Source organism: Lissotriton helveticus, chromosome 8 (genome assembly GCF_964261635.1).
Source record: "Lissotriton helveticus chromosome 8, aLisHel1.1, whole genome shotgun sequence".
Taxonomy (NCBI): Eukaryota; Metazoa; Chordata; class Amphibia; order Caudata; family Salamandridae; genus Lissotriton; species Lissotriton helveticus.
The window spans coordinates 1,591,085,033-1,591,098,663 of record NC_136069.1 but is presented as its reverse complement, the minus strand read 5'-3'; the positions used below and the strand labels follow the sequence as shown (position 1 = coordinate 1,591,098,663).

Genomic DNA, 13,631 nt, shown 5'->3' with positions numbered 1-13,631 from the left:
CACCGGCGGTGTCGCCCCTAAGGACTCTGGTCAATGTAGTAAAGTGTTCGCGATGCATCATCTTTCGATCTTCTGCTATCTTCGCTGTCTTCACCATCCCTGGACACGTGTTTCGGGGTATTACCCCTCATCAGCAGGGATAGGCCGTGTACTGGGGTTGCCGATGGCTGCCAATATCTGCCAGGTATAGTACCACTCAGGCGCGTAGGTGCGGGATCCCAGGCTCGTCAGCCCGCTGCTCGAGGGAGCTTTAAAGTTACAAATGGGGTGGGGTCGCACACTACTCACACACCGGCGGTGTCGCCCCTAAGGACTCTGGTCAATGTAGTAAAGTGTTCGCGATGCATCATCTTTCGATCTTCTGCTATCTTCGCTGTCTTCGCCATCCCTGGACACGTGTTTCGGGGTATTACCCCTCATCAGCAGGGATAGGCCGTGTACTGGGGTTGCCGATGGTAATGGGGTTCCCCACCCCCATTTGTAACTTTAAAGCTCCCTTGAGCAGCGGGCTGACGAGCCAGGGATCCCGCACCTACGCGCCTGAGTGGTACTATACCTGGCAGATATTGGCAGCCATCGGCAACCCCAGTACACGGCCTATCCCTGCTGATGAGGGGTAATACCCGGAAACATGTGTCCAGGGATGGCGAAGACAGCGAAGATAGCAGAAGATCGAAAGATGATGCATCGCGAACACTTAACTACATTGACCAGAGTCCTTAGGGGCGACACCGCCGGTGTGTGAGTAGTGTGCGACCCCACCCCCATTTGTAACTTGAAAGCTCCCTTGAGCAGCGGGCTGACGAGCCAGGGATCCCGCACCTACGTGCCTGAGTGGTACTATACCTGGCAGATATTGGCAGCCATCGGCAACCCCAGTACACGGCCTATCCCTGCTGATGAGGGGTAATACCCTGAAACACGTGTCCAGGGATGGCGAAGACAGCGAAGATAGCAGAAGATCGAAAGATGATGCATCGCGAAGACTTAACTACATTGACCAGAGTTGTTAGGGGCGACACCGCCGGTGTGTGAGTAGTGTGCGACCCCACCCCCATTTGTAACAAATGCAATGTATTAGCAACACAGTCACTGAGCAATACATTTATTTTTAATCATCTTTAATAGCAAATTATGTAAAATAAGTTTGAAACCTCAGCAGTTGGGCCACCAGCCATTGCATTTATCGTATTCACAGTGGTGGCGGCAATGGTCTGCAACTATTGAGAAAAAGCAAAAAGATCTTCCCTCCTGTTTACTCACTTGTTCCAAAGGGTCTTTCTTTGCAGCTTTTCCTCAGTTGAAATATTTACTGTGTAACTGTATCCTCGACAAACCCAGCCAGTTTGGGCTGCCACCCTGTAACGACACCGCGTTGATGACTATATGTGTAAAAATCAATAAAAATATGTTGAAATTAAAAAAAAAGAAATATTTGCGAGGCTGTACATTATTGGAGTGCTCTATAAAAATCAGTTAAACTACCTTTTAATAAAATTTTTAAAACCTAAACACCACCAAGAGCAGATGTGCCAATTTGCACAGCGCCGCGTGTACCACACAATATTGGCTCTCGTCACACAGTCTCCCGTTGAACAGCCAATAGCACACAGTGGCACAAAGTGAGCTGGAAGTCCCAAGAGAGTGTATTTACAGTTCTTGTTTGAAGGCTCACGGCAGCTGAGGTCCATCAGGAGCTTTACCACCTCCCCAAAACGCTGGTGAGGTATTTGTTTGGGGTTTGGCCAACTTGAGCAGGGTTGAGCTTTAAGCCCCGCCCCTCCACGATTTGCCAGCTCTTGAGCAGGGCCGCACTGGGAACCCAGTCAGTCATAGTTTATTGTATGATTAATTAAAATCTTTACAAATCCCCCCACAAATAGAGATTAAAATATATATAGAAGTCTATCATTAAATTCACAGTGCACTGGGAACCCAAAGCAGCCCTGGCAATTTTGTTTCACCAGCCCCCGAGGGGCATGGGGTGGGGGTGGGGATGCAAGTGTGAAGCATTGCTGCTTTTGTTACTGGGGGCCAATAGTGCAGTACAACCAGTAGCAAAACCAGCCCCCACCGCTGCAATACCGGCCCCCACCCTTCAAGCCTCCCGGGTAAACGCCTGATGCCCACTACGGCCAGTCCGGCACCGGTGGTGAGGGGCATAAAAGTCCTGTCCTCCCTTCCAAGCCCCTTCCCTTCAAGGCCCTACCCCCTCTCACTTTGTAAAAATATGTTAATAGTTGTCAGGTCTGCAGGTGCTCTAGTCACAAATCCTTTTGTAAGTATGACTTGCACACGCACAGAAAAGATTGGATTTAAGAGTATTCCCAAATGGCGACCTTGCATTCGTACTTTTACCCATGCACAACTTTCCCCCCAATTGCATAATACTGGTCATGAATAAAACCCTTTTGAGGGTGGGGGAGTGTGCATTCCACGGTGTAGTTTCCTTTGAAAGTTTAGGAATTCCCATAAACTCCTCTCCAATCCCTTTCCCACCATGGCCAGAGATTTAGTCCATATCAGGAGTAAATTCCAGTCTGGGGAGGGAATGGGAAAGGACACCCTCAAAACTGGTGGAGTTAGCGGTGAAGGGGTCTCTTCATGGAGAAAACTATTTGTATGGTGATTAAAAGAAAATTAAGAAAATTGTGCCATTGCACAAAACTGCTGACATTTCATTGTGCTTAAATAGGCAATGTGCACAGTTATTCAGGCAGAAGTGCATCAGCGCAGAAGTGCCTCACGCAGAAGTGCCTCGGTGCACATGTAAAAGTTGCACATCTGGAGCTGGGAGTTGTTGAATCCCTAAAATTGGTAAATTTACACCCAAATGAGATTTGAGACCTAGAACAGCAGATTTATGACTTTCTAGGAATTGGTCCATGAATTGCTCATGATGTACTGGAGTACAGTTTTCATTAAACATGTCTTTACAACACTCCATCACATTCGCTGTTTGGGATCTAGCTAGCTCCCGGCGAGGTAGGAGAGGGCTGGTTTGATGAATACCTCTTTTCTTTCCTATTTTGAAAGAGGTCTATTGACAATACTATAGACCATCACTGTTCACATCTCTTGTGGTTCCAATGCCTACCTCAACCCTACCTCAACCCTACATCAGTGTAAGCCATATTTACATTAGAGTCGCACCACCTTCAGCCAATAGAGTTCCCCCATGCTTTTTTGAGTTATCGCACACCAGTGCCGCTGAGCCCTAACTGGTTCCCAGGCAGACTAGAACAGGCACCTACACAAAAAACCTTGAAAGTTTAGGGTTCACAGATGTGTGGAAGGACACCAGGACGCCCTGCCAGACCTCTCTGGAAACATTCAAGGGCCATTGCTATTGCACAGGTTGTTTGACGGAACAACGCAGGGAAATACTTTGCATGCCTTTACAACGCACTTTTTACCCCGCCCTTTTTTCAGAGCGTATATGCTTTTGCAATGCATTCCATTACCACCCATTGTTTATATATATTTTATATATACTTATATAAAAAATGTATTTGTGGAAGGAGACCTTCTCTTTGCTCCCCAGCTTACAATAAATGTGTGGTATAGACAAGTGTTGTAAATACGTGGCAAAAAATGCATGTTAAAGGAACACTGTGATAAAAACAATTTGACAGTACATAAGTTTAAAAACTGGGTGATAACAATTTAGCATATGATACAATTTAAATAAAGATTGAAGCCCAGTGAAGAGACATTACTGAAAAGGCTGTCATTTGCTGTGTTCAAGGTGTAGAAGGTGCCCTTCAGAACCACAGGGAATCCAGGCCGACTAGTACGGACCAAATAGAGAGAAAAAGCTGAACAGTTTCTCCACAAAATGCTGCCTTGAGTCTTAGAAAACCTAATTTTAAAAGCATTTACTCAGTAACTATTTAAAATTATGCTACATTTTCTGTTTTACTCCTTACTGCATTGTAAACTAAGATTTATTTATTTCCTTCTTGCTTCTGTACCATACCATTGAGCTACAGTTTAATTAAACTGTTGCCCATCAAACTACTTGTAATGCAACCCTGTATAACCCTAAATAACTAGCATACTGTGTAAACCTCCTGGGCATGTCAACAAAGATAGAGTCCTAACAAGTATATGAAGGCCACACACTAAATGTATTTCTATATTACAAAACAATACAAAGATTTTTATTGTTTTAGTTAAAACTATAACAATCGTTTATCGCAATAAAACATAAAACACAATAAAAAGAGTTATTTGGCAAAAGAAGTTTAGCAGTATTAAAGCCATGGAGCTGATAGTAGTTAAAGCAATCACCTACATTATCAGCAATAAATAAGGCTTCTATATTGATATGGGTGACAAATGAGAATCTGGTCAATTTAAGATAGGGGTCATTGAAAAATGTACATATTTTAACTCAAAAGCCCCACTTTAATTGAAATTTCCCCTTTTCCTTCTCAGGCCATGAAGAAAATGTACAAAGCCTGCTTGAAGTACCCGGAATGGAAGCGCAAGCATAACCCCCAGCACAAGCCGTGGCTGTACCCGGAGCAGAGTACCTTGCCCAGCATCGCGCTGTCGGAGCTGTCCATACAGCACGCTGACTCCTTGGAGAACATTGATGAAAGCAGTATTTCCGAAGCCAAAGAGGACAGAGATGGGAGCGACGAAGACAGCGTGAACTGAGAACGTACTCCAGCCGACGAGCCCTAACCCACCTGTCTCCATTTGTCTGTGTAGCCAGTACAGTCTAGTGGAGCGCATGGCTCAAGGCCGAAACACACATGTTGTCCTAGCGTTATTTAACAGGGGTGGCGGAGGGGCTTGAGGGATGTAAGATGGTCAGACAGGGACCATGAGCGCTTAATAAACCCCGTAAGTACTGTAAGCGAGGATACTGCCATCTCCCTGCATAGGGGGTTGATTCCTGCCAATAGGTCTGTACAGGATTCTGGCTTCAAGTTAGAATTTACTTCAAAAATGCCTGTATGTCCTGTAAAATACATCACAATTTGTGTCTTCTAAACCATCTGTACCAAGGATGTCAAGTTATTCCTGTATGTGGTTTTCTGCTGCAAATCCATCTGCTATGTATGGCTTGGAAAGCCCTGGAAAGTCACTGTCCGCTTTGTTTACTGAGAATTTTGTGAAGTTTCGGAGATACAGTAGCAGCCTTGGCCCAAGCGTTATTCACATATATTTCTGTAACCCTGCTTTCCGCAGCTATTTTACTTCCCTCTTCCAATGCCACAGCAATAGCTTCTCCAGTTAAGAGGGAATTTGATAGCCTATCATATAGATGAACCTCTATGATAGCATGTCACCACCCCAGAATTCCAAAAGAAGATAAATTATTATTCCTCCAGAAAGTAACTTCAATCTCAGCCACTCCAATAAATGTGCCGCCACGTCTTGGGCCAATGTGTACTGTGAAGTCCCAGAGCCAAGACTGTCTTTCCTCTGGTTGTTAGTGTCACTAGAATTGTCATTAGCCAAAGATTGAAGGCCAGACCCCTAGTATTTCCAGTGCATATTGGTGTTTCTTTATCACTGACAGATATTATTTTCCCATCATGCATTTTTCATTGCCAGGTGCTGCGTAGGCCAACCCTTGCTTATTTGACGAGACATGGAAGTCATTACTCCCGCAGAGCTTTGTGGATTTCTTTTTTCGTCATAACAAAATTTCTTGTGTTACTCAAACTACAACAAGATGGTGAGTTCCTGAGCCTAGTTCTTAAAGTACAGTTAGCAAGCTGGTCCTTAAATATTAAGTGAACATAATTAACATGCACAGCAATATAAATATTTATTGATGTGTATTAATAATGAGCATTGATGACAGTAGCTGTGAAATATACTGAATACAATGCAAGAGGGCAATACCATAACAAGTTAAACTGATATATTCAGAGTAGCAATATCTCAATAATATAAAATTACTAAATTAATTTCAATCCACTTTAAAACCATGCACTACAAGTAATTAATACAATGATAAAGTATGCAATATAATCATTAAAACAGAGTTCATTAGCCACAATTCACACACATGAACAAGCACCATTACTTGTCACCACTTGCAAAATTAATTTTGTAGGCCGCATTCTGTCCATTTCAATAAAGCGGCTACATATTGTACTGGTTCACTGTTTATAGACTGCCAAAATAGAGGTCCAATCCTGTGATCTCTGTTTGTATCGTTTAGACAAGACGTGCTTGACCACTTAAAGATTTGAAGCTCTTATGTAGAGCTAGAGTGAGAAATTGTGTGAATTTTCCTGGCCAAGAGTGTGGACAAAGACAAACACCAATACATTCTTCAAGAAATCCACATTAGATAGATTTATATGTAATTTAATCTAAACTGCACATTTTAACAGTCTGTGGTTCTTTTGAAAATCTGGCTAGGATCCATCACTTGAGCATCAATGTTGGGCGTCCTAACTAAATATATATATACATAAATTAACAATACTAAAACATCTTAGTATAGAAGAGCAGCCCAAGGGTCCAATCTGCTCAAATAGTAGTGAAAATGGAAAACAATTTCACAAAAAACATGTTTTTACAATAAATACTGAAGACAGTAGTACGCTTCATATTGCTTTACATATGTACAAAAGTGAACAAAGATTGAACTTCTCAATATTACATGTTTTTCCTGCTTTCACTAAAGGAGAAGAATATAGGGGAATCTGCAATTGTTCTCTTGTGAGAGTGCATTGTTCATCCATCCAAAACCAAATGGAGCTTAAACCACAGGATATCTGATAAATCAACTGTATAACTTGATCAGCCCTTAGCATCATTACTCTCTGTTATTCCGGCTAGACTCCAATCCATGATTCAGTTATTGCACCCTTCCCTGATATAACTGAAATAATTAATACTCTCCCTAAACACTTACGTAAAACTTTTCCAAAACAATTTAATTAAATTTCCACTTATAATCTTCAATAAGCATTTTCCAACATTTTAAGCCCATAGCTAGCTTGGATTTCTCCAAGTGTCCTATTTATAAAAATAATTGTCAAACGTTTTCGAGAAAAGCAGTAATCTTAGTGGTTCAATGTGGAAAATCCAAGATGGCTGCCAAGCCCTTTTTAACAGGGCTTTAAACAAAGAGGTCTCACTCCCAAAGAATTGTATTTGGTATTAGTGTTACTAACTCCATGGTACAAATGAAAGATTTTGCTTATTTGTATAATGAGGTATTGTACCTGTTTTTGAACTTAGTATGAGACCACCATTTGTTCTGTACAGTCATTGAAAGATTTCGCCTTGCAGTAAAATGATAGTTTGCATGTAAACTAGTTACAATTGTTAAGTTGCAATAATCTATTTTTAATTTTCTGTGCTGTAATATCTTGACACCTAGAAGTTAGAGTTTTCTCAGGAAGATACAGATGAAGATGTTTGCTGCAACCCCATCTCCTCAAAGCTTGCACTACAAATAAAAACACACACCCATGCAGTAAAATGTATTGTTTAAAAGTATGTTTACTTTTTTCATGCTGCTAAATTTTTCTAGCAATGTGGTTACAGCAACATAGTGTTTGGGTTTCCAAATAATAAGTATATTTTGAATTCCTTCTAGTATCCTTGTACCAGGTGTGGCTCTTTCAATGTAAAAGAAATCACAGTCACTTGTGAATATACTGTGCATAAAAGTGAAAATGGGTGTAAACAATTTTCAATAAACACCATCCATGTATATCTGTTCTTTGAAGTTACATACATTAAATGATTCACTTATCTTCACTGTCAGGAAGACTTTGATGTCCCAAGATTTCATAATCATGTATTCACTAACATATGCTGTATTTGACTGTATTTGTGGTAATTCATGTCATCTAGAAACAAAGAATGAACAAATGGCAGCCTCAGCAAACTCCCAGAAATTGCTCAACTCCCCCCGCCTAACAATGAAAGTAGTGAAAAGTCTGTGTACTCTAAATCTCTAAATTCAAGTCTTCTTATTACACCCTGGTTACTAAATTGACTTCTCCACTGATTTGCTGTATTATAATATATTAATCATGCCCCAAAAGGGCCTCTGAAGGTTCTGGCACGAGGCAGTCAGCCTTTCACAATTTTCTTCAATCAAGGTATCTCCCAAAAGCAACCGTAGGTACTCTTTGCTTGGGAACATGTATTCGTCATTTTTAGGTAACGGCTGTCCGATGAAGTAATTGATTATGGTGCAGTCTGTCATAAATGTTGGATAAAATAGTGAAGATTGCAATGTATTATGTTTATCTGTACTACTTGAGAAAATTAAGTTTTCAATTTTCTCATCAAAGATTAATATCAAAAACATTCCTGATCCCCCTAATACTAGAGTTGATTATTGACAGTGATGCATTTCCAAAAGATGCCTCTTACATTTAAGCACACCTTGTGTATCTGCGATATTCTAAAATCTTTGTTACTAAAATCCCACCAGGTGGAAACATTCTTGGAACATGAATTGTCAGATAGTACATATTCAATTTGAAGTATCAACTTATAACAAATGTACAAGAATCATAATGTATCCAATTGGAAATAATGTATATTTTTTAAAACTAAAATGTGATTATTATAATATCATTTGTGTCCAAAAATGTTAGTTGGACTCACCAAACCTACTTTTAAAAATGTAAAAATTCCACTGCATCATGGATGCTGATGTAAAGTCGCTATAAGTGGACTATTAGTTTAAGCGATTTTGATATGAAACCTTTCCTATATTGGATTAAGTACAATATTTGAGAGAATTTATGGCCAGATCACAGAGAAATATACCAATACTGGACAAAGATTAATTATCGCAAAAATAAAACATCACTTCGCCTCACCTGTTCCATTTGTAATATTATCATGAAGGATAAAAGAATTGGACACCTGCATAATGGAAGATTTAGACTAAGATTCTTTCCTTCTAGTTGACAAAAGGGTTTTAACTGCTTTTACAGTTCCCTTTCAGACTATATTATATGTTGAAGAGAAAGCTGGAAAAGTGTAGGTTCATTGGAACAAGATACAAGTTTAATACTGGAGCTAACGATGTATATTCTGTCATTGCCAAGCACTTTCTAGACTGCTGTTAACATCAGATTAGATTTCAGATAGCTGACGTGGCACAGGTTTTAATATGAAAGGAAGTTCTTTGACAGCAAAGGTTAGTCGATTAATTTCTTGAAAACAATATGTTTAAATGTGTGGCAAGCCCTACATTGTTTTGTATGAGAATTTTGATAAATAGTTTAGCAGCAGACATTGTTTCATTCACAATTCAAAGGGAATCAATAGAGTGTTCTTTTCAGTGACAGGCAACTGTCGTCAGCAGATATGAAATATTGCTGAACCAGATTCCACATTGAATGTTTTGGATTTAGTAAAGGGAAGGGTACAGAAATTGAGCGTAAATATTACCAAAATGTCATTTTCAAAACCTCTCTCCTTGGGCTTAGCGTCTGGTTCTTTTTTTTTAACAGGAGAGCTTTTGGAAGATCTTTTAATACACAAGTCTAAAGAACTTCATTATACCTTAGACATTTATTTAATATCTTAAAATAGAAGACTTCAGATCTTAAAAAAAGCAAAAAAAATATTTTGTCATTTTCTATATTCTCAATTCAATGTTCAATTGAGTTATTGAAAAATATCAGGATCTCCGTGTATTTTATATGCAGCTTCAGCTAAGTTTTAAACCTTTTGTTTAAAAAAATCAGCAGTTTAAGTAGTAGATGCTGAGCAATCCAATAATTCCAACTGCTTTCCTTATAATACAGCGAACAAGTGGACTTGGTTGTGCAGCAACCATTATGTAATGTGATGAACTGACGTGACAGTGTACTATTCACATTTAATATACCTGTCAGACATATTTGTATTACTTGCTTACCTGCTTCAGGTGAATAACTATTCACTATACAACACTGCCTATGACCGAGGTGTATCATTCTGCCAGATACAGTTCCAAATGTAAATACCTATATAAATTGTCTCCGTTTTGTTTTTAGGGAATTGATATTGAACTAAAATTCTGGTCAGAAAAGCCCTGTACTCTATGTGTGTGTGTGTGTGTGTGTGTTTTTTGCAGAATGCTAGGGATACAACAATTGATAAAGAAGGGTGCTGTCAGTAATAATTATATTTAATGGAATAATACTCTTTGAATCTGGAATTGTAGAGGTATTCCATTGTAATAAAATCTGGTAAATTTTTGTTGGCAAACACTTTTCCTACTTCTGGTGTTTGCGACTAAGGCAGAAAGAAAAAGAACAAATCCTGTGTTTTCACTGAGGAAACCTTGATTATGTAAACCAATGTTAATGATTTAATGAATTATCACATAATGTGACAAATGCAGCAAGTATGTATGATAATTAATGTTTACGATTATGAAATATGTGAATTGGAACACTCAATGTAGGTTTTCTCCCCAATAAGACAAATGAGTCACTAAGTCTGACAAGCAAGTTTGTGTAGGCATTTAAATATAATTTTGAACTTGATGGATCTTATTTGAGTTCTGACCGGTCATCATTCTGGATTTAGCATATCTTCCACAGGCCATTAATGTTTAGAGGTGGAGCAAACTTATATAAGTTAAGGAATGCATTGAGCTTGTAAGGGACTTTAGACTTCTACATTGAGCTGCGTCTTTTTTAGGGGAAGTGCTGGTACTCTTATATTGCAGACATGCATCTGTTATATCCATCAGAATATTCATCACCATGCTCTATGCTCCCTCGCTGTTTTTTTTTTTTTTTAAATCACATTTCTTTATTAAGGTTTCGCATGGAGGAACATCATTATGCTTTCTCAATTACGCAGTTCTAGAAACTACTCTAGCTATGATCTCAAATCTTAATTCATTTCACAATGCAAGGACAACTGTCAATTAAACTGTTAATTTAATATTTACAGAAAAATGCAGCCACTGGTTCGCCTTGTTCTAGCCTTTACTTTCTGATAACTTTCTGACCGAGGTATCCTATCTCGTCTAATACAGCTCACCCTTGTGGCATCAAAGGTCTGTGTGCTTAACTACCTAGACGGAAAGAGGTTAAGTTAGGTCGAAAGCAGCTTAATTGGGCCTCCCTCCAACTGCAGCAAATGGCACTTGGTTTCCAGTGTCAAGAATGAATGAGATTGGTTAAAAGCGCTATGATCCAGTGCCACAATCAATAATGTCTTGGTAAATGCATCATGAAACCTTCACCAATGAATACACTGTTCAAACAAATGTTAAAGATACTGTAGTATGCAATGAAATAGTAAAACAATGTAGTACATGCACAAAAGACTTGAACATCACTGTGTATCCCTTTGCACCTGGCTCCTTCCCTCCACATTCAAAATATAAACACTAGATTGCCAGTTTCTATCCTTCCACTATGTGTTCTTCTTTATTTACATGGGTAGTAGAACATGCTTTGGTTATAAAGGTCCTCTGTAGACGCTCAGTTACCATTCACTGATTAAAAACACCACCTCATCTCCTATCCCTTCTGGAGAAGCATGGCCTTGGGGATGTATTGACTGGTTTATAAAATAATGTCACTTTGAATGTCAGCTGTCTGCTAAGTGCCTAAAGGTAATGGAGTTTTAAAGTAAGTGCAATACAAATGGCCAGTTGATTCACTCTTTCATACTGTGTAAATCACAGGTTACTGGCCGACCAAAGGCAGTGTAGGCAGTGCTTAATTTGAGCAGTGGTTGCAGGTGGGGCCCACTGGCTTCGTTTTTTGGAGACCGGCACCTATTATTCTTCATCAGACTTTCGCCCAGAGCAAGATCGGAAAAACGCACAAGGGGGAAAGAAGGAGGAAGAGAAAGACAAAAAAAACTATGACAAAGGGAGAATATCGGAACCTGCCATGGTGAGATGAATGGCCGGGGAGTGTGTGATGGTGGATTAAAGAGGCATGAGTTGGAATCAAGACTATGCAACATTGGTATTCGGCACGACGACAGTCAGCCACACTTGTTCTTTTACCAATTAAGCACTGAAGGCTGGCTATTGGCTAGTGGCTAGTGGCAAGAAGTAGCTGTGGCTTATGGGGTAGTATTTGGGTGCCTGGCCACTTCCTGTTTGAAATGCACTTGAGGATATGTAATAAACAAGAATACATTTATACATTCCCCTTTAATACGTGACAAGACAAGCTATTTCCAAATTCTTCCTTCTTACCTCCTCAGTTTTTACCTCTTTTTTTTTAGGTGCCTTAAACCTGCCATAGAGTGAGGAGGTTGGCAAAGTCCTTTGGAAAAAAATTATAAACAGTTTCTCAGTTTGGCATTTTACATATTGTTTTTTTTTCTTCATAATTATATTTTATGAAACATCAGAAAGAGAAGGGGGCATAAGAGTGCAGGAATCGGAGCTTGAATTGAAGCATCTAAAGGGTTCTGGAGCTCAGGGAAGTGGGAGAAAGTAGTGGTAAAATATAATTTTTGAGGTACTAGAAGAGAAAACCCTGGAGCAATAGGGAATAACCATGGGTTTCGTGAGTTTTTTTCCAACGAATGCAAGACGGGCGGAAAAAAGATGTTATTTAAAAAAATGCTATTTAAGAAAAATTATTTAGCTTTCATATTAAAATCCCAATTTACAATCAGTGTTGTGAGCAATAGTTTGTTGTTCACTCTTAGAATTCGATTCACAGAAATAAAGCTGTGAGTAGGTGTGACTTACTCTTAGAGTGACTTATTCATAGATTTAGTAGAGTCTTATTAGATTCTGGCTGTTGGGATACTCCTTCACAAACATGGCCGATGTCCTGTCTACCATATTGCACATGCGTCAATGCTCCTGTACCAACAGTCCAAAGGCCGGAGGTAAATTTCCAATCCGAAAACTATTTCAACATTCCAACATTTCTATATGTCATAGAAAAAAGGTTTTCCTCATTTGTTGACTTATTCCCAAACTCTAAGAGAATGATGAAGAAGAAACTTTAGGGTACAACAGCGGGTTCAGGGGCACCTGTGGATACTTGTCTCCCAAGGGTGGGATGGGACAGCTGTTGCTGCCCCTGGTATATTTATAGATTGAAACATTGCCAGATTAAAAAAATGTTGATATGACGTTTTTGATTGATCTGTAGTTTGAATGTATAATCACGGTGGTCATTAAACAGAAATTCAGCCAATTTAATTAATAAAATGTAAATGTAGTGATGCTGTCTGTATCATGTTTTTTGGTCCCTGGATGTTACTGCTGAATAGACAATTTTGTAGTATCCGGTAACCTAAGGAGTCTTCAGTAGCAGTTCTATGTTTAGATGACCCCCACTGAGCTGTACGCATTTACATTGATCTATAAAATTAAACTTGTGCATCAACGAGAGATGACCTAGATTCAGTTATTATTGCAATTGCAGCAGTAGTAGGAGCTAATTATTATTCAAATGGCAATATCACTAATTAATCTACCCCCATGTGTACCTCTATTTCTATATCTGGAACGCAATTATATAAATAAAAAGTGTGTGTGTGCGTAGATAGATAGATAGACAAACACTGCTGGAGAAATAAAGGTGGGAATGTACGTTTATTAGTACAATTGTTACGATTGCTCTAAAAACGTGTTATTTAGCTATATTTATTTTTACTTCCATGGCGTATATAAATATGTGTGTGTGTGTATGTATATA

The 13,631-nt window shown here is 39.2% G+C and overlaps 1 protein-coding gene across 2 annotated transcripts in view; it reads left to right on the top strand.

The window, feature by feature from the left end:
• STARD10 (StAR related lipid transfer domain containing 10) overlaps positions 1-7,696 on the top strand; it is a 344,653-nt gene extending 336,957 nt beyond the window's left edge. For both annotated transcript variants that reach the window (XM_078658614.1, XM_078658615.1), the window contains one exon: positions 4,441-7,696. In XM_078658614.1, coding sequence (XP_078514740.1) covers positions 4,441-4,665 — 225 coding nt within the window. In that variant the 3' untranslated portion in view covers positions 4,666-7,696. The remainder of the gene's footprint in view (positions 1-4,440) is intronic.
• The last annotated feature ends 5,935 nt before the right edge of the window (positions 7,697-13,631 follow it).